General features: G+C 38.1%; 3 protein-coding genes and 1 pseudogene across 6 annotated transcripts; 2 read left to right on the top strand and 2 right to left on the bottom strand.

The window, feature by feature from the left end:
• The first annotated feature begins 234 nt into the window (after nucleotides 1-234).
• LOC111776943 (zinc finger CCCH domain-containing protein 18) lies at nucleotides 235-2,577 on the top strand. 2 transcript variants are annotated; one of them, XM_023656364.2, is made up of 7 exons: nucleotides 235-1,112; nucleotides 1,189-1,329; nucleotides 1,405-1,584; nucleotides 1,668-1,717; nucleotides 1,798-1,920; nucleotides 2,032-2,119; nucleotides 2,197-2,577. In XM_023656364.2, exons 1-7 carry the CDS (start codon nucleotides 388-390, stop codon nucleotides 2,252-2,254), a joined length of 1,365 nt encoding a protein of 454 aa, XP_023512132.2. In that variant the 5' UTR covers nucleotides 235-387; the 3' UTR covers nucleotides 2,255-2,577. The 2 variants fall into 2 exon arrangements, with proteins under 2 accessions (XP_023512132.2, XP_023512131.2); XM_023656363.2 differs by having other exon boundaries at nucleotides 236-1,112; nucleotides 2,023-2,119.
• Nucleotides 2,578-3,542: 965 nt separating this feature from the next.
• LOC111776942 (F-box protein SNE pseudogene) lies at nucleotides 3,543-4,508 on the bottom strand (annotated as a pseudogene).
• Nucleotides 4,509-10,851: 6,343 nt separating this feature from the next.
• Nucleotides 10,852-19,390, top strand: LOC111776941 (transcriptional regulator STERILE APETALA). The gene is made up of 2 exons (XM_023656361.2): nucleotides 10,852-11,248; nucleotides 17,978-19,390. Exons 1-2 carry the CDS (start codon nucleotides 11,033-11,035, stop codon nucleotides 19,103-19,105), a joined length of 1,344 nt encoding a protein of 447 aa, XP_023512129.2. The 5' UTR covers nucleotides 10,852-11,032; the 3' UTR covers nucleotides 19,106-19,390.
• A 5-nt stretch (nucleotides 19,391-19,395) lies between these two features.
• Nucleotides 19,396-21,899, bottom strand: LOC111777747 (Tetratricopeptide repeat (TPR)-like superfamily protein). Of its 3 annotated transcripts, none has more exons than XR_015412116.1 (2): nucleotides 19,835-21,887; nucleotides 19,396-19,759 (listed from the first exon to the last, which is right to left on the bottom strand). XR_015412116.1 is itself a non-coding variant. In XM_087118524.1 (2 exons), exons 1-2 carry the CDS (start codon nucleotides 21,725-21,727, stop codon nucleotides 19,928-19,930), a joined length of 1,548 nt encoding a protein of 515 aa, XP_086974650.1. In that variant the 5' UTR covers nucleotides 21,728-21,899; the 3' UTR covers nucleotides 19,396-19,927. The 3 variants fall into 3 exon arrangements, 2 of the variants coding, with proteins under 2 accessions (XP_086974650.1, XP_086974651.1); XM_087118524.1 differs by having other exon boundaries at nucleotides 19,396-21,422; nucleotides 21,675-21,899; XM_087118525.1 differs by having other exon boundaries at nucleotides 19,396-20,870; nucleotides 21,675-21,898.
• Between the last annotated feature and the right edge of the window lie 280 nt (nucleotides 21,900-22,179).

The raw sequence follows: 22,179 nt of genomic DNA, 5'->3' as shown, positions 1-22,179 counted from the left end.
CGACTCGTAATTTTAAAAGAAGAAAATAAATAAATAAATAAATCGAATATAAAGTTTTATTTATTTATTTATTTATTTTAAATTGACCAATTATTTTACGATAAATACGATTTTTAAGAGAGTGAGGAAGTGGTCGTCGTATTTAAATTTTGTGATTATTATATATAAATAAATAAATAATTAAATTAATTTGAAGAAAATCCAATCCCCTCTGTCATCTTGCTGTCTATATAAGAATGGCGTCGTTCTCAGTGTGAAGAACAGATTCATATAAACTTAACACAGAAACAAGATCATCAAGTAACAGATCGCTTGTTTCTTGAATCCTCAATTTCCTGTTTGTTCTTGATTGTTTCTTGTTCTTCCGTTTAGGATTTACGGAGCAAAATGGAATTACCAGAGCCAACAAATTTATTGTTTCAAAGAATCTGCGAAATGGATGCGGAATGTGCGACCACGATCATCGAGTACATTATTCTAAACACCGACGATCGCGATATGATCCGATTGGCCTTCTGTCCTGATACTGTTCTTCAATCTTTCATCGAAGACGCCAAATCCGACCTAGGAATCACTGAAATGGTGTCCTCTGCGCTATCCCCTGTTTCGATTTCCGACCCCTATTTTCCCTTATCCGTGTACCGCCGCGACCCTTCCTCTCGATTATTCCCCTCCGAGTCCTACTCCGATTTGGACATTCAAAACCCTATGCGGTTTCTTTCCCTGGAGGATCAATTCGAATCGGTGAATCCGGTTGGGCTGCGGGGGTTTCCGTTTAAGATTTGTCACTATTTCCGCAAAGGATATTGTAAGCACGGGAGTAAATGCAGGTATTTCCACGGGCAAGTTAAGGCGGCGAATGCGAATCACGAGCAGCGAGTTATCCTTCGTGGTAAGGCGCTTGAAAACCTGGAAATGGAAATCGTTGGGCTTCTGAAATCCCGTCGAGGGAGTCCGATTTCAATCGCGTCTTTGCCGATGGTTTATTATGATTTCTACGGCAAGAATCTTCAAGCCGACGGGTATCTTACTGAAGGCCGTGGATTTGGGAGGGCTTGTTTTAGCCTCACCAGACTTCTCTCTAGTTTGAACTCCATTTGTGTTCTTGACAGGTTAATTCTCCGTTTCTTGTTTGTAATTTCATGGCTTCTTTGTTTGTTTCATCTCTAAATTTAGGGTTTCTTTTAGGCCACATGGGCAACATTCGTTAATCTTGGTCGAGGATATTGGAAAGCACATAGATTCCTCTGAAAACATTGCTCGACAGATTTACATTACATTCCCAGCTGCTAGTACTTTCACAGAACAGGATGTTTCAAACTACTTCGAGTAAGAATGTGAATTTTATATTAATCTTGTTGATCTTGGGTATGTTTATTTACTGAATTTATGCTGTTCTTTAAGCAAATATGGACCTGTTCAAGAAGTTAAGATACCATACCAACAGACCAGGATGTATGGATTTGTAACATTCGTTTATGCTGAGACAGCCAGACATGTTCTCTCAGTCAGAACTACTCATTTTGTCTGTGGTGCTCAAGTTCTTGTTAAGCCTTACAAGGAGAAGTCTAGGCTTATACAGAGGTAATTTTAACAGCATTTTGAGAATGGAAGGCTGGTTATTTTGTGAAAATTTGAACCTAAAACATGTTTTGTTGTTTGTACAGAAATAATGCTGAAAACAACAGTGAAGGAAACATGGAAGAAGCAAATTCTAGTAAGGAAAAACAGTGTCATTTGGTTGTTTGGGAATCCCTTTTCTTGCATGTTTAAACCATATGCTCAAATTACTTGCAGTGCCAAGAGCCACTAATGATTCACTGACAAGGATTCTGATTGATGAAAATGAGCTACAGCGACAACGCTCTGAGCTTCTTTTGTCATTGGTGGATTCAACAAACGAATGGACACATTCATCAGGTCTCGAAGCTTAATTTTCAAAAACTAAATCGATATATCATACGAGACTATGATCTGTTTGGGTTTGGTTGTGGACTGTTTTTCTTATAGCATTGTGTTTAGGCAATGCAGAAGGGCCAGAACTGGGGGACCTGTTATCCACTGATCAGCAGCAGCATGAACAACTACCTTCATTGACTGACCAAGCTGATGATGATAGGTTTGTTAAAAAGGCTATGTGATTTGTGGTTTACATTGCTGTTTGCTAAGCAATGTGATGACACTGTGGTTTTGCAGCACAACACAAGAGGTTGATCTACCGGAGGGCCCGTTTGCAGCTCCGACAAGGAGGTGAATTCGAACCGAGTTTATAGATGAAGATGTTGATAGAATAAGAAGAAGATACAAGACTACTACATTTTCCCCCCCACAATCGGTTTAGTTTACGACAGATTTTATGTGTTTGTTTTTGGTTTCTAATAGGTAGAAGAAAAGTGGATTATTCTGACTAAGAAAGTATGAGGAGTAGAGATGGATTTGTTTTGTTTTTCTAAGAAAACTTTGCCATTTCCTAGGATAGTGTGTTTTGATCTACTTTTTTTCTATTTAGTTCAGGGAAATGGTGTACATGAAAGACATAACGTCTGCAACTCAAATAAATGACTTAGTTTGCAATAACCGTGTGACTCTTGTATCATTTGCAATAGCTGAAGTATACTACCAGTAGATATCCGATCAGATTCTAGATGGTACTTGACGGTAGTCAAAGTAGGCTTAAACTCTCTCCATAATAGATGCATACTAGTTAAAATGAGTCAAGTAGACTTGGGCTGTTACAAACGATTGGAGAGGTGAATGAAGCATATAAAGCATTTGTTATAAACCATTTGTTATCTTATGGAGGAGGCCTATCTTATGGAGGATCAACGATCAACCTTTAGGTTTTGTTGTAAACCATTTGTTATGCCAACTTATGGCACATGCGTGTCACAGTGAGGGCAAGCGTGTTGAACCTAGTGCCTCAGGTTACTTCCTTTTAAATGGGTTTTTCAAGAAGTGTCTCAGGTTATTTCCTTTTAAATGAGGTTTTAAAGAACATATACACCTGTTATTCGATATGGTGAACCTAGATGGATAGATGTTTGGGATGTCTCGATGAGATGAGCGACATGTGTGGTCGAACAAACTTTTGGATTCCGCAAAGTGATATCTGGTAGGCAAAGAGAAACCTTGCCTAAGGTCCAATGAAGTCACGAAACCTTAAAGAGATGTAAAATATATCTTTTTTTCACCATCCCATGTATGCATTTCGATTAGGATCAAATTGTAAAGTTGATGATAATACGAAAGGACCACCCTCTTCAATCCCGTGTCTTGTCGTAATCACTTTTTCTAGCCCACACGCAAAACCAACACGAACACATTCATTTTTTAAAAGTTTCCTTTTATTTCCACCCCATTTTAGAATAATATTTTTAACTTTTATTAGAGGACACAAAATGATTTAACATTTAAATTATAAAGACTAAAATAAAGTGTAAATAGGACTCTAATATTACATATATATATATATATAAATTATTTGTTACAAGACGTAATAATAAATAAAAAAAATAAAAGAAACACATAATTATGAAAATATAGAAAATAATGGGTCTGTGTTTTTTTATTTAATAAAATCGATGTATAATTGGAAAAGTAATCATAATCATACCAGGCTAAAGCTATTCTTAATCCTTCTGACAAAAGATCACCGGAGCCAGCTTGGTTTCTTATATGGATTGGTCTACCGTTCTGACGCCGGCGAAAGTGTCGGAAAAAGTCATTGAAATCAATCAGACGTTGACGGTGTTGCAGAGGAACATGAGTGACAATGCGGACGCATCGCCGCCGCCGCCGCCGCCGCCGAGTCTTCCATTTCCGGTGAGCCGCTCGTAGTAATCCACGCAGAACAGAGACAGTGAAAGTTGAACTTCGTTCTGAGTCCAAACTCGCCTCATTAGGTCTGAGTAGCCGAGTCGACTCAGCACCGGCCGTATGCTCACCATGTACAGCCGCTTGTACCCTCCCAAGGCGACCACCACCGATTTCACAGACGCCGGAAGCGGCGATGTTACATGCCGGAAGCAGACCTGTTCCCACACCGATTCGCTTCGAGCGATGGTGCACCAGAGCCGACAGACGCAGGTCGCGACGCCGAGCGATGGTCCGTCCAGCCGCTTGAGGATTTCGATAAGAATGTCGAGATTGTCGTTGATTAAGAACTTCCGCCTCTTCTCGTTCGGCTCTGGTATGTGATTCTTCTGCATTGTTACGTTTTAGCCCTAGAATAATCAGGAATTTGGTAGGTGAAACTTGAAACCCTCTGCCTGTTTGATATATATGGAATTGACCCTAGATTGAGAGATAGAAAGAGGGAGAGAGAGAGAACTCCATCTGGTGGAAATTCATTAACAAGGAGAAAAAGTCTAAGATAGGATTTGTCTTGCTGTGCGTCTCGAACTCCGCGTGTTTGTGAAAATGTCTGTGAGAAGGATTGAGAGAGGGGGTATCGAGGAGGGAGGAGATGGGGCCAAGGAAGAAGATCCAAACCAAAAAAAAAAAAAAAAAAAAAAAAAAACAAACTCAAAACCAATGCAAATGAATGCAATGCTGTTCAACTTTCTCTTTCATTGGTTTCATTTTTCAAAAAAAAATTAAAGAAAGAACTATCTTGTTGCTTAGCTTAGCAGAAGCTCAAGCTGCAGTTGAATTTAGTGTGTGCATATTCCAAGACTTTGGGCATGTGTCCGTTGTGATTCGGGTACCAGTCTTCAAAGGAGGAGTAGCCCTTGAAATTGGAATCACCTGTGCATGGATATGTTACTGTCTTAAAGTCTGTTCTTATGCCTATCTTTTCTTAACTTCAGTGTGTGGAGTGTGGACCATGTCTATACATTGTTCATTGGATCTGTTCCTGAACCACCAATTTCTATATGGTGCCATATCAAATTATGGATTTTAAAATCTTAATGATGTCATGACAGATAATATGTGCAATGCATCTTGATTATGATTGTAATTAGTCTTGCAATTATAATAAATTAAAAAGATATCTGAAAAGGTGTTCTTGAAAATAATTGCAAATGAAACAGGAAATATTTGTTGAAATTTTTTATCATGTCTCCAAGTTGTAGTTAAAGAGTGCATTTCTCTTAACAATTTGAGAGCTAATTTTCCATTTTAGTTTTCATGTATTAAGTCACTTCAATTTTAAAAAGTTCATGAAATTTCAATCTATGTAGTTTGAGAAAAAGTCTATCATTAAGTAATATATTTGTGTGTTAAATTTAACTTTGTGACATGTTATTAACTATATGATCCTTAATTGTCACAGAAGTCTCTCTAAATCACTTCAATTAGTTTAATCATCCATTTTTCTTCCCCATGATTTAGGGAAGGCTTATCCATCGTAATCCATAATCTCACATCCCTCTAGAAGAGAGTCACTGTTTTATTGATGCAGATTTTAAGTAGATGGCATGTTAGACTTAAGGCTGTGCTCACTTTCGTTCCTTAGTCGTATCATTCTCTGTTCCTCTCTAGAAGAGAGAGATTTAATGATTTTCAACTTTTCACACACAGGGATAGGCAGGCCAGAGACACACACCCGGGGGGCAGGGGTGGAACTTTTAGACTATGAAAAACGTGTTGACAATGATCATAGAGGTATGTTATGCATTTGTTTTCGCTTGTGAGATATCTATAGGTTAGCACTAAACTTGTGAATCCTGTTAGATGGGTCATTTCTATTACAAAGCGTACAGTATTTTCAAATGGGTATCATTTTAAACAGTGATATATACTCATCATACTCGGGAAATGGATGCTGGAAAACTAAAAACAAAATAGACAGAACTTTATGCATTTAGGGGGAAAAGGTGAAGCAGAAGACGATAAATGCATTAAAAAATATTTGAAAATTAGAAGGATGTTTGTGAGCAGGAAGAAAAGTCAGAGGGAAACAAGCATCATAGGTTTCCTCAGAAAAATAATAAAGAAATAACATGAACAGGGCAGTGTCCATTTGATTGTCTGATGGGGGGTTGGCACAAAAAGGTAACCCTAAGTCCTTTGAGACAGAAAGCATAGAATAAAACATCATTATATAAGGGAGCTGTATTTGACATTTAGATTTATAAAAACACCCTTTAGGAAGTGGATGATTCTCAAAGCACCCCCCCCTCTCCATATTATATTCTTTTAGGGTTTCTGAAGGCCTTGTTTTGTTTCATGTTGGACTTGTCTATTGGACACATCTGTAGAAGGCACTGTTCCCAAGTCTTGCTGTGAAGAACTTAATAATTACAACAATACAACAAGAAACCCCTAAAGGCCAATAACCAACACAAATTCATACGTTTTCCCTATTCTCGCTTGCTTATCCTTCTTCCCTGTGTAAAAAAGACTGCTCTTTGTTGTTGTAGAGTTCTTGTCATCATCATCTTGTAATTTTTCCTCTCTTGCAGCTCAACATTTCAACCCCATTTTGCTGTAAATCTTCTCTCTCTTTTTTGGGGTTTCATAGATTCAGAACTACAACTTCTTTAATGGAATTTGTACTGCCTCTTGCTGCTTTGCACAGGATTTTGTTAACTCTGGGTCTGATTACATTGAAATAGAAAATATGGTGAATAATACATTCGTTTCATATCTTTGTTTTACACTCCATGGTCCCAGAAATGCTTTGAAATGAGTTTTCATGTCAAATATTATGTGCACGTGATTTAGTTTTGTATGTTGATATTTGTTTTTATACGCTTTTCATTTTGAATATATTTATGACTATAAGTACTGTAGATTCTGGATCCTTTTGCTCATAAGTTTCAAAACCCTACTAGATTTTAACCACAAAATTCTGCTGTGTTACTAGGTCAATACAAACAAGTTAAACGGTGAACTATGCTTCAAAGTTTTTTTCCAAACTAGACAGATTGTATCAATTTTGACCGTGAAATTCTACATCGGTTGAAGAGGCGAACGACATTCTTTATAAGGGTATGGAAATCTCTCTCACGACCAAAGTGTTACTCTGTGATAGGTACTTGTTTTTATCTTTAAAAATTAACTAAATCATTCTTAGTCGGGTGATGATTACAGAATTGAACTAGGATTCAACACAATTTGTGTCTAATAGATTATAAAATTATAAAATTTTTATTTCAGGGGTTTCAAATACTTGGGCCATCCATGGGCTCTACAAAGTAAACATAAATTTGGGCTGGATCCTATGCTAATGGGCCTCCAATCAAGGCCCAAACTCCAAGGTACGGATGTTTTATTTTATCTTGCCGTAAGAGAATCGCATCTTAATCATTAAAAAAAAAAAAAAAAAGATATAATGATATTTTTTATCACATTTTTTTAAATTAAAAGGTATTTAAATCCGTGGAAAGTAATTAATATTATGACTAGTTCAAATTAATTACTGAATTTAACAAGAGAAAACAACAACAAATTCATACTCGAAGTCAAATCAAACATTAAAAGAAATATTTAGAATTCTTTTTTATAATTAAATTAAGATAAAAATAAAAAAAATTAGAACAAATATACATAATTTATAAAAAGAATATTAATTGGGTTTATAAAGAGAGAAGGTATAGGGGAGGGTTGAGAGAGGAAAATAGCCTCTGACCACCAACTCTTCAACTTTTGTACTTTCAACAACAAATAAAATAATAATAATAATAATAAAAATAAAATAAAATTCTTTTTATCCATACAAAATCGTTGATTAGACATGAGCATGTCATGCGCTTTAGTCAAAAAGGACGGCTGTCATTTCCCGGCCCCACCCTTCTTTCTTCTCTTTCTCACGCGCCTGCTTTCACTCCACTCTCCCGTATTTAATTTTTTTTTTTTTTTTTTTTTTTAAATTTCTTTTATTTTCAAATTAAAATTTTTTTTTTTTATAAGAATATATGACATAAAACTTTATATTATATGATAATGTATATTATTACATTAGGACTCTAAATTTGTCTCATTCAACTATTACTATTCATAAATAAGAGCCTACTATGATCATTGCTATAACAATTCTAAAGCTATCATTACAAATTCTTTTTGTTTTTTTCTTTTTTCTACCAAAAAAATATATATATTAAATTTGACTATCTTAAATTCTATTAGAATCGTGTATATATAAGTAAATTACATTATATTATATTATTGTGGAGGTTACTTGTAATGGTTCAAGTCCATCGCTAACATATATATATATATATATATATATATATATTTTTTTTCTCTTCAAGTTTTTAAAACGTGTCGATTAGAGAAAGGTTTTCATACTAAGGGGGCTTGATGTTTTGTTCTTCTCTCCAACCAATATGAGATCTTACCATACACCCCTTTGGGTCCTAACGTCCTAGTTGGCACACTGCTTAATGTTAGGCTCTAATGCTATTAGTAACAGCTCAAGCCCACTGTTAGTAGATATTGTCCATTTTAGTCCATTACAATCTCACGGTTTTAAAGTGCGTCTACTAGGAGAGGTTCCACACCCTTATAAGGAATGCTTCATTTTCCTCTCCAACTAATGTGAGATCTCACAATCCACCCCCCTTGAGGACCCAACATCCTCGTTGGCACACCGCCCAATGTCTAGCTATGATACCAATTTTACCATGCTTTTCATCCAAGGACTTCCTCTCAAGTTTTAAAACGCGTCTATTAGAGAGAAGTTTACCCACGAAATTTTTTAATCTAGTGTGGTTTAATAATGCAATTAAAGGTTAGGAGAATTTAATTAATATTTATTAGGTTTTTTTTTCTTACATAATAAATTTATTTTGGGGGCGAGTAATAAAAAAGTAATAGGAAGAGTAAATGTAAATTGACTTGACAGGGGGTATTGCAAAAAACTGATTAAGATACTGAGAATCCAAATAATAATAATAATAATAATAATAATAATAATAATAATAAAATAATAATAATAAAAATAAAGAAATAATTAATTAATGTAATGAGGCAGGTGTGGGCTAATTGGTAAGAGAGTTGACCGAGCAGTAGAGGGTAGGGGCGCAGTAGGCAGGCAGGCAGGCAGCCCATGGGGACTGAACTTAGTCCTATTAGCCTTAGCTTAGCTGCATTTTAAAGGACTGATTTTGACCTCTCACTCTAAAACCCTATTTCCCACCCCTTTTCTTTTCTTTTTCTTATTTTTATTTATTATTATTATTTTTATTTCTATTCTTAAAATTTTAAATATTGTTACTCGACTCTATTCCAACATAATTCAGCTTATTAAAATATATGTTATTAATCAAAATTGTACAATAAAAACTCATTCGATTCTATAGCTAAAGAGCGAATTACGTAAATTTCTCAAACTTGTTTTATATATTTGAATCTAAGGGGTAATGTTTGGACTCCAATTTTCATGCCAAATCGTTGCCTTGTTTAAAGTCATGGTTTTTGTAAGATATTCTAACTTATAGCTTTTAAAGTTGTTCGTGGGTTAATTGAACCGGGTTGGTTCGATTCATCTCAGTTTAATTTTAGGAGAATCCATGAATTAGCTTAACACAAAATTGAATTGAATTGAATTGGTCGGATCAAATCTTTTGGATGATAGAATTTTTTAAACACCTTTAATAATTTTGGATAATATTATAATTTCTCCCGTAATATTTTCTTTTGGTTTGAAATTGCATGCAAAATTCAAATGATGGGACCCCATAATATAAATATAAAAAATTATAATCGAGTTCTTTCCTATTAAAAAGAGGTAGAAACTAAAATGAAAAATTAATGTAGAGATGCCACAGGATAGGGATTGAGAAGCCTTCTAACTCTTATTATGGGACGAGAAAACTTTCTAGCTCTTATCATTAGAGATGTCCACGGATCAGGGACGAGAAGCCTTCTAGCTCTTAACATTAGAGATGTCTATGGAACATGAACAGGGAAGCCTTCTAGCTCTTAACATTAGAGATGTCCATGGAACAGGAACAGGGAAGTCTTCTAGCTCTTAACATTAGAGATGTCCATGGAACAAGAACAGGGAAGCCTTTTAACTCTTAACATTAGAGATGTCCATGGAACAGGGGTAGAGAATCTTTCTAGCTCTTAACATTAGAGACGTCCATGGAACAGGAATGGTGAAGCCTTCTAGCTCTTAACATTAGAGATGTCCACAAAATAGGGACGAGAAAGCCTTCTAACTCTTAACATTAGAGATGTCCACGGAACAGGGACGGAGAAGCCTTCTAACTCTTACGTCCACAATGTGGGAAAACCTTCTAGCTCTCATCATTACAGATGTCCACGTGACAAAAAAAACCCTTCCAACTCTTATCATTAGAGATATCAACCGTACAGAGACCTCATCCCCGCCCCCCTCGCCTCCTATTTCAATATTTATCATTACAAAAATTCTCTAAAATAGTAGAAAACATTAGACAATTAAAAAAACAAAAAAAGAAACAGGAATTCAAGATCTGAGTCTTGTTCTTGTATGACATCTTCAATTAATTTCTCACTCACCCATATTAACTTCTCTGTTATTTCATCTCTCTTAAAAAGCAAGAAAAAAAAAAAAAAAAAAAAAAAAAACCCTAATCGAGGAACACCCTTCTTCTTCTTCTTCTTCTTCTTCATCACTCTGTTATGTATATATTTAATTGAAGTTTAATGGGTTCCTTGGTAATCTAATCCTTTCCCCCAAAAAGTAATTTAAACTGACAAATTATATATATTGAAAGCAATAACTGAGAGCAAAATCCGCATACAAAAGCACCTGAAAAAACTATGGTAATTTCCATAACACAACAGTCCCTCCTTTCTTCTCCCCCACCTCCGCCGTCATAACACACACAATTAATAACAAAAACAACCGTTCTGGTGGCGGTGGAGGTGGTGGCGGTGGCGGGTGGCGGGTGGTGGTATTGTTCTTTGTGTTCATATATATATATATATATCCAAGAATCCCCATCACACCCTTCTTGGGACCCTCACTTGGTGTCTTTATCCAAACCCTTTTTGTCCTGTTTTTTTCTTCCCTCTTCCCATTTCTCTCTTCTCCTCTTCTCTTCTAAACTAAAGCTCATTTTCTTGTTATTAAATTTTGTTTTCTTGCTGTTCCATGTCTTCCTCCGCCCCTTCTTCCTCCTCTTCTGGTGGCGGCCGACGGCGGAGGGGCGGTGGGGATTTTGATGGTCCTTCTTCATCTCGCCGTCGTGCCACCAATGAGGTTTGGCCTGAGCCATTTATTGAAGCACTTGCTACTCAAGTTGCCATTGATGCTTCTCGCTCTCTTGGAAGAATCCATGCTGCTGCTGCTCTTTCTAATGTCTTTCAGGTGACACCCTCCTCCTCCTCCTCCTCTCCCTCTTTCTCACGTTCCTATTTTGTTCATCATTGAAAACAACTACTTTTTAGTTTCTTGTATTGAACAATAATGATTTCAATCATTTTGCAAGATCATTAGAAATCTCATGATGGGTTCTTAGTAATATGGTTGAATAACAAGTCACACGTTCGTAAAATCTCGATCTTTTTTACGTGGGGTGGGACAAGTTTTTGAATTTTGACAATTTGAACTTAGCTTAACTGATTAATCATGTCTTTTTTACGCCGTTTTTTAACTAAACCTGAACATGGGACAAATCTTCTAAATACTCACGCATTGTAAAGTTTCGATCGTTTTATTTGGGTATGTGACAATGTTTTGAATTTTACCAATTTGAACTTAGCTTAACCGAATGTATTTCTTTTTTTCATCTTCTAACTAAATCCCAACACAAGAACGTTGTCTTTTTGGTTCAATGATGAACATCTTCTAAAAACTCCTACTTTGTAAAGTTTCCATCTTTTTTATTTGGGTATGTGACAATTTTTTGAATTTTGCCAATTTGAACTTAACTCAAGTGATTTGTTTTCTCTCCGTATCTTTTAACTAAATCCAACTCAAGAAAGTTGTCTTCTTGGTTCGATGATGAACATCGGACAAGTCTTCTAAATACTCCTACATTGTAAATTTTCGATCTTTTTTTATTTGGGTATATGACATTTTTTGAATTTTACCAATTTGATCATAGTTTAACTGATTCACCACGTAGATATTTGAATATCTATTCAAGGGATATCTAGTTTTGAAAGGGATGGGTATGAAATGGATATATGTTGTTGAAAGTCATTTTCAAGAATAGGGTTTATTCTTTGTTGGATGCAAATATTGGTTTGGTGTCTTTATTATAGTGCTTTAGAATTGTCTATTTTTGGGGCCCTTCTGCATATCTAATGGAAAAGGGGTCTTTTGGCGTAGAATTTTCCTTATATAACCTTTATTGGCATGGATCTCTTTTTCTGCCCTATGTTATAAACTCCTCTCTTCTACTTTTTTTTACTCAAAAACTTCACTCTTTTTTCCACCAAATCTATTCGAACCCACTTTCTGATGCCCACTTTATAACCCAAACACTGCCTACCCATGTGACTAAAACTCAGTAGGAGAGAGAGAAGCTATGGCATGGCTTTAACATTCATTTTTCTTCTTCTTACCTAACATCAGACCATGCCTGACCATGTTATAATATCACATTAATGTTCCTAAGCTATGTTTTCTCACTTGAAACAGCAGCTTTTATGTCCTTCACTTTAATCTTGACTTCTTTCTTTGGAGTCCTCGAACAAAGTACACTATTCGTTCGACACTTTAGTCACTTTTGACTGCACCTTTTAGACATCTAACTTCTTTGTTGAGGATTCTATTGATATGATGAGGTTAAGAGTATGAGTTTGATACTATGTTGAGAATCACGACTCTCTACAATTGTATGATATTGTCCACTTTGAGTATAAACTCTTATGACAAGCCCTCAAGTTCTCAAAACCCATGATTATTCATTAAATTAGCAAACGTTTGACTCCCTCCCAATAATCCTAGATACAACATGACAACGACCCAGTTATCCAAGGAGGGAAATGAATATATAAATTGAGAGGGAATGGATTGGATAGAAGAGACAGGCGAGTCAAAGGTGGAGTGAGAGAAGAAAAACAAGAGGAGAGAGAGAGAGAGAAAAGAAGAAAGATTCTGTGCTTTTAACGACACCTTTCTTGGAAATGAAAATGGAAATACTTAAAGGGTAAGCACGCTTTTGAATCTCATCTCCCATGGTGGCTTTTAACGTGCCCTCTTTCTTTGATATCCTTACAAAAACAACAAACCCATGAAAGGAGAGGAGAGGATGATTTTATAAGAGAGACAGACATGTTATGAGGACCACAAAACAGAACAGAACAGGACAGGAGCTAAAAAGTTGTGTTTTTTTTTTTTTTTTTTTTCTATTATGGGTACGTTTTTTTAGGCTCTTCTTTTGTTCTTCCCCTGTTACTCACTGACAATGACAAACAGACAAAGAACAAATAAAAAGATCGGTTCTTTTTGTTGTGTTTGGCTGTTTTGGAGGCGCATGGAAAAATGTCACTCCCTCTCTCTGTTTTGATCTTGTTGGTGACAACAGAAAACTGAAGTGAGATTGAGAGGAGGAGTGATTTGAATGATGGGGAGGGAGGTCCTTTTATAGGGGGATTCCCGGAGTTGGTTGAGATTTGTGTGGATGAAATTGAATTCACCTCCTCCTTCTCTTCGGCAGTAACTCATTCAAACTCTATTATTACCTTCAACACCCTCCCTTAAACTGAATTCTGCGGAAATCAGTTTAGGACTTCACTTCGTCATCTTGATATACATCTTGGATTCTGCACATCCCCATCTTTCTTCTAAGCTTCTCGAACAATGGTTGTTTCAAGGGCTTTGTGAATAGGTCTGCGATTTGTTCATCACTTCGGCAAAAGTTGAGTTCAATAATGCCTTCTTTACACAAATCACGCAAGAAATGAAATCGAACATCGATGTGCTTGCTCCTTCCATGCAACACAGGATTTTTAGACAACTTAATAGTTGACATATTATCACAATATATAACCGTCGTACCTGGTTGCTTCTGATTAAGAATTTCAAGCATTTTTCTTAACCAAATTGCTTGGCATGAGCATGCTGCTGCTGCCACAAATTCTGCTTCTGTAGTTGAGAGTGTTACAATAGGTTGCTTCTTTGAAGACCAGCAAATAGCTCCTGAACTCATCATGAAAATACTTCCTGAAGTACTTTTACGATCGTCTATATCACCTGCATAGTCGCTATCTGTATAGCCAACCATCTTCGGATCATCTCCTTTCTTGTAGAATACCCCCAAATCAAAGGTTCCTCTCACATAACGAAGTATCCTTCTTGCTGCATTGAGATGTTTTTCCGTTGGATGCTCCATGTAACGACTTATCATACTAACCGCATACATGATGTCTGGTCTTGTTGAAGTTAGGTACATCAAACTTCCCACAATTTGTTTGAAGTACCTATTATCAACCTCTCGCCCGTCAATATTCTTGTGCAACTTTAAACCCAATTCTGATGGAGTTCCAACTGTGCGCTCATCCAATTTAAATCTTTCAAGTAATTCTTGAGCATACTTCTTCTGACAGATAAAGTTACCTGCGGGAGTTTGAGTAACTTCTACTCCAAGAAAATATCTCATCAAGCCAAGATCTGTCATTTCAAATTTCTTCATCATGCTCTTCTTAAAAAATTCAAACATTTCTTCATTATTGCCAGTAAATATTAAATCATCAACGTATAAGCAAATAATGATAATGTTACCTCCCTTTTTAGTTTTCACATACAACGTATGTTCATACGGGCATTTAGTGAATCCCATCTTTTCAAAATGAGAATCAATGCGACTGTACCATGCCCTCGGAGCTTGCTTCAAACCATACAAAGCTTTCTTCAACTTGTATACTTGTTCCTCTTTGCCTTTTTTAACAAAACCTTCTGGTTGCTCCACATATACCTCTTCTTGAAGCTCTCCATGTAAGAAGGCCGATTTCACATCAAGTTGATAAATAGGCCAAGATTTCTGTGCTGCAATAGAAATTATGAGCCTGATAGTGTCTTGACGTGCCACTGGTGCAAATACCTCCTTATAATCAATTCCATACTTTTGCTTGTATCCTTTTGCAACAAGTCGCGCTTTGTACTTATCCACCTCACCGTTTTCATTCAACTTGGTTTTGAAAACCCATTTTACTCCGATTGTTTTCTGTCCTCTAGGAAGATCGGTGAGCTCCCAAGTCTTGTTCTTCTCTATGGATTTGATTTCACTGTCCATAGCTTCCTTCCATTTCTTCTCCTTTACCGCTTCTTCATAGACAATTGGATCACTATCCATAAAGAATGCAAAATAACCGCTATCACTTGATTCATAGTCCATCTCATAATCAATCATCCAATTTGGTCTCTTTCTTGTTCTTGGATTTCTTTGATTATGATCATGATCTTCTTCTACTGGTTCTTCTTGTTGAGCTTGTGATGAGCTCTCTCCATGCTCAAAGTGAGGCTGAATCGGGGCTTCAATTTGTTCTTCTTCAAGATCTACAGGAATCTGCTGATTCACAGTGATCTTTTCTTCCCATGTCCAAGTCTTCGTTTCGTCAAAGACTACATCACGACTTACCACCACCTTCTTTGTCAAAGGATCGTAGAGCTTGTACGCCTTAGAGGTCTCGCTTACTCCAAGGAACACACACTTCAAACTCTTGTCTTCAAGTTTCTTCCTTTTCTCATCAGGAACGTGTGCATATGCTATGCACCCAAAGATTCTAAAGTGGTCTACTGCAGGTTTTCTTCCGCTCCATGCTTCTTGTGGAGTCATATCTCTAACAGAAAAGGTAGGACTCCGGTTGAGAATGTGAACGGACCACACGACAGCTTCTGGCCAGAATTCCTTCGGGACTTCTCCTTTATTTAGTAAACTTCGAACCATGTTGAGAATGGTCCTGTTTTTCCTTTCGGCCACACCATTTTGTTGTGGTGTATATGCTGTTGTTAACTGCCTCCGTATGCCCTTCTCTTCACAAAATTTAGTAAACTCGTTCGAGCAGAACTCTCCACCTCTGTCAGTTCTTAAAGCCTTGATTCTTCTTCCAGTTTCCGTCTTCATAGTAGCACAAAATTTTTTGAAGCAATCAAAGGCTTCTAATTTGGCGTGCAAGAAATAAGTCCATGTTTTTCGACTAAAATCATCGATGAGGGTCATGAAATATTTCTTGTTACCATTTGATGCTGGAGAGATGGGACCACATATGTCCGAATGAATCAACTCCAAAATTGCTTGAGCTCTTCTTGATTTTCCGGATGAAAAAGAGTTTCTTTCATGTTTTGCTACTACACAGCTCTCGCAAATTTCCGTTGGTGGAGTAATATCTGGCAACCCAGTTACCATCTTCTTTGAGGACAACGTCTTTAATCCTTTGAAGTGTAGATGACCATACCTAAAATGCCAAAGCCATGTGGTATCTTCTTTCTTCACCATCAAACTTTTGGCAACGATATTTAACGTCAACGGATATAGACGGTTGGTGGTCATCTTCATCTTAGCAATCGATCCTCTTTTGGAGTCATAAATTTCACATTCATCATTTTGGAATGTGATCACATACCCCTTTTCTTGTAACTGACCGATACTAAGTAAGTTGGCCTTCAGATCAGGAATGTAGAATACATTAGAAATAGACTCTACAAAGCCATTTCTAGTCTTGATATCTACGGTTCCTTTCCCCATCACTTGGAGAGTTGAATTGTTTCCGAGAGAAACCGTAGTATGAAAATTTTCATCTAGAGTTGAGAAGAATTCCTTACAACCTGTCATATGATTGCTGCATCCAGAGTCTACGACCCATACACCTTGATCTGCAACCTTCATAGCATGGAATGACATTAATAATGTTTCTTCTTCTCTTCTCTCCACAAAATTGGATTGATCTCTTTTCTCCTTTTGGAGCCTGGTATAGCATTCATTTTTGTAATGTCCAAGGCGTCCACATCTGTAGCATTCCACCTTAGACTTGTCAAAGTGTCTCTTGCCTTTGTTTTCATAATCATTTCTGACTAGGTCTGCTGACCTGCCAACATCTCCACTTCTTTCTCGACTGCCTCTCCCACGACCTCTGCCTCTTCTTTGCCCTCTACCTCTAGGGCTTGAAGCTTCACCTGGTGTGGATATTTTTAAGGCTGTCATCTCCTCTATTGCACTTGTACGATTGAGCCTCTGCTCATGTACTAACAGGGAGCTTTGGAGTTCATCTATTTGCATCTCTTCGACATTGTTTGCTTCTTCGATAGAACATACAATGTAATCGAACTTTGGAGTTAGTGATCGCAAAATCTTTTCTACGACCGCAACCTCCGTGATTGAACCACCATGCATCCTCATTTTACTTGCAAGACTTATAACCTTGCCAATATAATCATTCACCGTTTCTCCCTTTTGCATTTGGAGAATTTCAAAGTCTCTTCTGACGGCTTGTAGTTGAGCACGTTTTACTTTCGTTGAGCCTTGATACTTCCTCCTCATAGAATCCCAAATTTCCTTGGATGTCTTCTTCTGAAGCATTGTTTCCAAGATAGTCCTATCAATTGACTGAAATAAATAGTTCTTGACCTTCAGGTCCTTTAACTTCGATGCTGCCAACAGTTGCTGTTGACCAGCTGAGAGTACCTCGCCTTCATTTGGCTCTTCATAACCCGTCTCCACCATATCAAAGAACTCCTTTGATCTGAGAAAATTTTCCATCAACATCGCCCAATGATCATAGTGACCATCGAACCTCGGGATGGCGGGCTGAACGTAGCTCTCAACTTGTTTTTCTGCTGTCATTTTTTGCTGCTGCAAGATTGCTCTGATACCAGTTGTTGGTGACAACAGAAAACTGAAGTGAGATTGAGAGGAGGAGTGATTTGAATGATGGGGAGGGAGGTCCTTTTATAGGGGGATTCCCGGAGTTGGTTGAGATTTGTGTGGATGAAATTGAATTCACCTCCTCCTTCTCTTCGGCAGTAACTCATTCAAACTCTATTATTACCTTCAACAGATCTCTCCATTGTTGTTTGACATTTCTTGTCTATGATTGACTGCTTGCGTGGCTCTTTGACTTCCCACTAACTCTTACTTTTTGCTTTGTCAAGGTCTGTTCCACCTGGCGTGCTGTGTCTCGGTCTGAGCTGCTGTGGCATCGTTTGACCACTCAGATATGGGGTCGGACCGACCGTCTGCTCGACACTTGGCGAGATGAGTACGTGTATTGGCACACTACAGCTTGCAATTTCCGTACTCATAGATCTCTCCATACTGTTCTTCAATTTGATCAGTCTGATGTGGATGAACCTGATAGTCTGATGTGTCGTTGCCTCGCTATCTCCTTGCGCCACTTGGCTTGTGGATTTGCTGATGGTACTGTTCGTTTGTTTGACCTTGCCACGCGTGTCCATGTCACTACGTTTCGTCCCCACCATCGTGACCGTCTTGGGCAATTCTCACGCGCCGTCTCTGGCATTGTGATTGCTGATGCTCGTATCGTCTTTGCGAGCATTGACGGCGACATTCACATTGGAGTTATTGACCGTACCCCTGCTGCTATATCGCCCACGCGCCGGGTACATGAAGGCAATGTGATGAATGATGGTGTGTTGGTAGACTTTGCTGGGTGTGACCGGTGGTGGGTTGGGCTGTATGCTGGTGTACCTGGCCGTGCATTCCACATATGGGATGGGAACAGTGAAGAACTCGTGTTCGTAGGTGGGTCGCTGACCGACCCAGAATCGGTAACGGGGTGGCACATGTTAGCGGAGCCAATGGAGCAAGTCGGCCGGGTACGGGTGTCGAGTCGGGAATCGGCAGTGGCCTGCACTAGCCTACAGCTCATGGTTTTGGACTTGAGAAATCAAGAAGTAGTATTAAACGAGGAGGAAAATGGGGTGGTATGGATAGTAACATCGATGGACGTAAGCAATGAGACATACATAGTGGTGGACGGACATGGTGTGGCTGTGGTACGACGAGTGGACACAATGGAAGAAGTTTGTACGTTCACAGTAACAGGGGCGGCTCAGAGAGGGGCTGTGGGCTGCATGAACATGGGCTATGCTATGATGAGCTCCGGTGGGGCGATAAGGGTTTGGGAAATAGAGCATGGCCAGTATCTGTACAGGTTTAGAGAGAGGATTGGGGCTGCCAATGCTGTCATTGCCAATGACCGATACGTGGCGGCCTCTGGGTTCGACACGACGTTACATTTGTGGGATTTTGGTGCATAATCAAACAATGTAGTAGATTGGTTCCTGGGGGATGTGTACAGTTCGGCAGTGATGGGGTTTCATTGAATGATTGGAGTGCAGAAGGACGGGTCTTTAGTGTTCATGGGTGATCTAAATCATGGTCCTTTCTTTCCATTTTCTTTGTCGGGGGAGAAGAAGGAAATTTTATTCCGATTCATTGTTTTGAACAACGTATTTTCATTTCAATTCATGGGGCAATTATTGTTAATCGAGTTTATGAAGGATTATTGGAATCTTAGCCTTAATGAATTCATTATTATCATCGATCATGATCATCAACTTTGTTATTTGTATAAAATAAGAAACGACGACAAACGACCCGATAGAAAAAGAGCATCAGTCTCATTCCATGGACTAGGATCGGAATGAAAGCTAATCGGCTAAGTAGTATTCTACAGCAATCAACTCAACTAACAAGAATTTAGTTGGGTTTAAGAACTTCAACATGCCATAGAAACAGCATAAGCGAGACCAGTAAATCCTCCATTGACAGAGTGAGAGCCCATGAAAGTTCTGAAGGGGAAGGCAATGATACCCTTTGGAGCATAACATAAGATACCTTTACCTATAGTTGCTTCATATTGGTGATCGACTTGGATCGAATCATTTGATAACGAGTTGTTAGACTGAAAACTGCAAATCAACTGACAAAAAAGTCGATACGAGTCTGATATAATTCAAGTCGATGGAGGCATCATCCAGGCTTACCTCTGTGTTTCGCCGCTAGAAGACTCTTAGGTGAGTTACTGCAGCTGAATCACATGGCAGTTTGATCTGATAAACAGAGCATAATATGGTTAACTATCCATTGTGCAATGAATTGAATACTTTGAGTTTGTCAAAACCTTCTGGCAAGAGATGTTGAGCTTCCAACTCACTGCATAACATTATAGCTGTTTTACCATTCCCACATCGCCCAAGTCCAACACAAAGCTCACATAAGTTATCCAAATCAGGAGCCCTGTGTCTCTTCAACATGTCCTTCAATAATTGAACTGCTCCATCATAATCCTCATTATCAACGAAAGTGGTCAATAGCATCCTAAAGGTTTGGTCACAAGGGCTAAAGCCACTTTTCATCATACTGTTATATATTTGAAATGCACGCTCCGAATTCTTCCGCACACACTGCCCACAAATTAGAGCAGAAAACGTCGAAGCATTTGGAACTAGTTTCTTCCCGTCAAGCTCTCGAACCAGAAATGCTGCATTCTTCGTCTTTCCCTCTTTGCATAGTCCCAAGATCAGGGCATTGTAAGTAAGGATATCGGGTTTAACTCGAAACCTCGACATCTCCTCAAAAAGTCTATTGCCCATGTCGGTATTGCCCATTTTGCTGTAGCCATTTATCAAAGTGTTGTAGGTTACAGTAGTGGGAGATAAACCCATTGCTTTCATCTCTCCAAATAATCTACTTGCTTCTTGAAGCTTCCCATCCTTACAGAACCCATTGATAAGAGTATTAAAAGTAACAACATCTGGAGGAACTCCATTTCTTTCCATTGTACTTCTGAGTTTCATGGCTGAGCTTATAAGACCTTTGTTACAGTAGCCTGCAATAAGTGTATTGTAAGATGCAACATTTGGAGAAAACCCCATGGTTTTCATTTCCTCAAACACCTCATTAGCCTTATCTAATCTTCCCAATTTACAGGAAGCACAAATAACCAAGTTGAGCGTATACGAATTAGGCGAAATCCGACAACGTCGCATTTCTCTATAAAACGTCGAAGCAATATCTCCCCTGTTGAAATTAATCAAGGAACTCAGAAACGCATTACATGACTCCACAGTGGGTAAAAATCCATAATCCTTCATCTTACAAAATGTATCAGAGGCGTTTCTGTACTTCTTCAAATGAGCAAAAGTCTTGAAAAGCAGATCAAAAACATGCGGGGAAGAATCACAGACTCGGTAAGAGTACAATAAGGACTCAAACAACTTAGAAGGAAACTCAATAGAACACGAATCTATGATACTCCTCAAAATTGATTCTGCAGATTTAAACTTCCTATGTTTAGCAAGTATATGGAGGATTATGCAATGGGTCTCAAGGGTATGAGAAGAAGGATTTTGAGTGGTAACCCAATTGAAGAACTCGAGCGATAGTACATAGTCCTTCCGGGTTTTGAGTAGAATGTGTTTGACTCTGAATGCTGTCAGACCCGATGACAAACAATCAAGCTTAGTCCAATCCGAATGAATCAGATGGCTATGTACGACGTTAACAAAATCAAGGTCTTGTCCTCTGGGTTCGGGAATTGATCGGTGAGGTATTGGAATTGGATTCCATTTCCTATTTCGTAAAGTCACATCCAAATTAGGGTTTACAGAAGCAGAAGTTCTGGCTACAGAGCTCAGTAGAGTGGAAAATCTACGAAATCGCAAAACCCTCATGATTTTCCCACAAATCAGAGTTTTGTGATTGAAGCGGTAACGACTACGATAGAAATAAATTCAAGAAAAACTTCATATTCAATTCATTTAAAGCCCAGTTCAGATACAAATCGAAGGAAAACGAAAAGCAGGGATTCGAGGATCAACTAACCGATTCGAACAGGAAAGATGAAAAAAATGGAAATCCTCCAACCTCCGACACATTGTAGAAGGATTGGGGCAAAGTAGTTCACCCTTCTCAGTGAGTAGCAAAATATCTTTTGGCTAGCGCCTTCCACTTTGAAGCTCTCTCCGCCAAGCTGTGATCTTCGTTCTTCTACATTCCTCAGGGCAATTTGATTTCAGTTTCGGTAACAAATTTTAGTAATTGCAATTTTAACCTAATATATCCACTTTCACCTCTCTACTACTCTCAATACAGTTAGAATGACTCACCACAATGGTACGATATTGTCCACTTTGGGCATATATCTATACTACTCTCAATAGTATTAGAATCACGACTCACCACAATAGTATGATATTGTCTACTTTCTATACTACTCTCAATAGTATTAGAATCACGACTCACCACAATAGTATGATATTGTCTACTTTGAGCATAAGCTCTCATGGCTTTGCTCTGGGTTTCCCCAAAAAGTCTCATACCAATAGAG

Source organism: Cucurbita pepo, chromosome 16, assembly GCF_057944985.1.
Source record: "Cucurbita pepo subsp. pepo isolate OVF chromosome 16, ASM5794498v1, whole genome shotgun sequence".
Taxonomy (NCBI): Eukaryota; Viridiplantae; Streptophyta; class Magnoliopsida; order Cucurbitales; family Cucurbitaceae; genus Cucurbita; species Cucurbita pepo.
This window is presented reverse-complemented; position numbering and strand designations above follow the sequence as displayed.

Excerpts from the sequence above, each read along its gene's own strand:
- LOC111777747 (XM_087118524.1), bottom strand. The coding sequence starts at position 21,727 with ATGTGTCGGAGGTTGGAGGATTTCCATTTTTTTCATCTTTCCTGTTCG. Across the intron at positions 21,423-21,674 it reads CATCTTTCCTGTTCGAATCG|GAAATGGAATCCAATTCCAA; the intron begins GTTAGTTGATCC and ends TTTACGAAATAG.
- LOC111776941 (XM_023656361.2), top strand. The coding sequence starts at position 11,033 with ATGTCTTCCTCCGCCCCTTCTTCCTCCTCTTCTGGTGGCGGCCGACGG. Across the intron at positions 11,249-17,977 it reads CTCTTTCTAATGTCTTTCAG|GTCTGTTCCACCTGGCGTGC; the intron begins GTGACACCCTCC and ends TGCTTTGTCAAG.
- LOC111776943 (XM_023656363.2), top strand. The coding sequence starts at position 388 with ATGGAATTACCAGAGCCAACAAATTTATTGTTTCAAAGAATCTGCGAA. Across the intron at positions 1,113-1,188 it reads TCCATTTGTGTTCTTGACAG|GCCACATGGGCAACATTCGT; the intron begins GTTAATTCTCCG and ends GGTTTCTTTTAG. Across the intron at positions 2,120-2,196 it reads GACCAAGCTGATGATGATAG|CACAACACAAGAGGTTGATC; the intron begins GTTTGTTAAAAA and ends GTGGTTTTGCAG.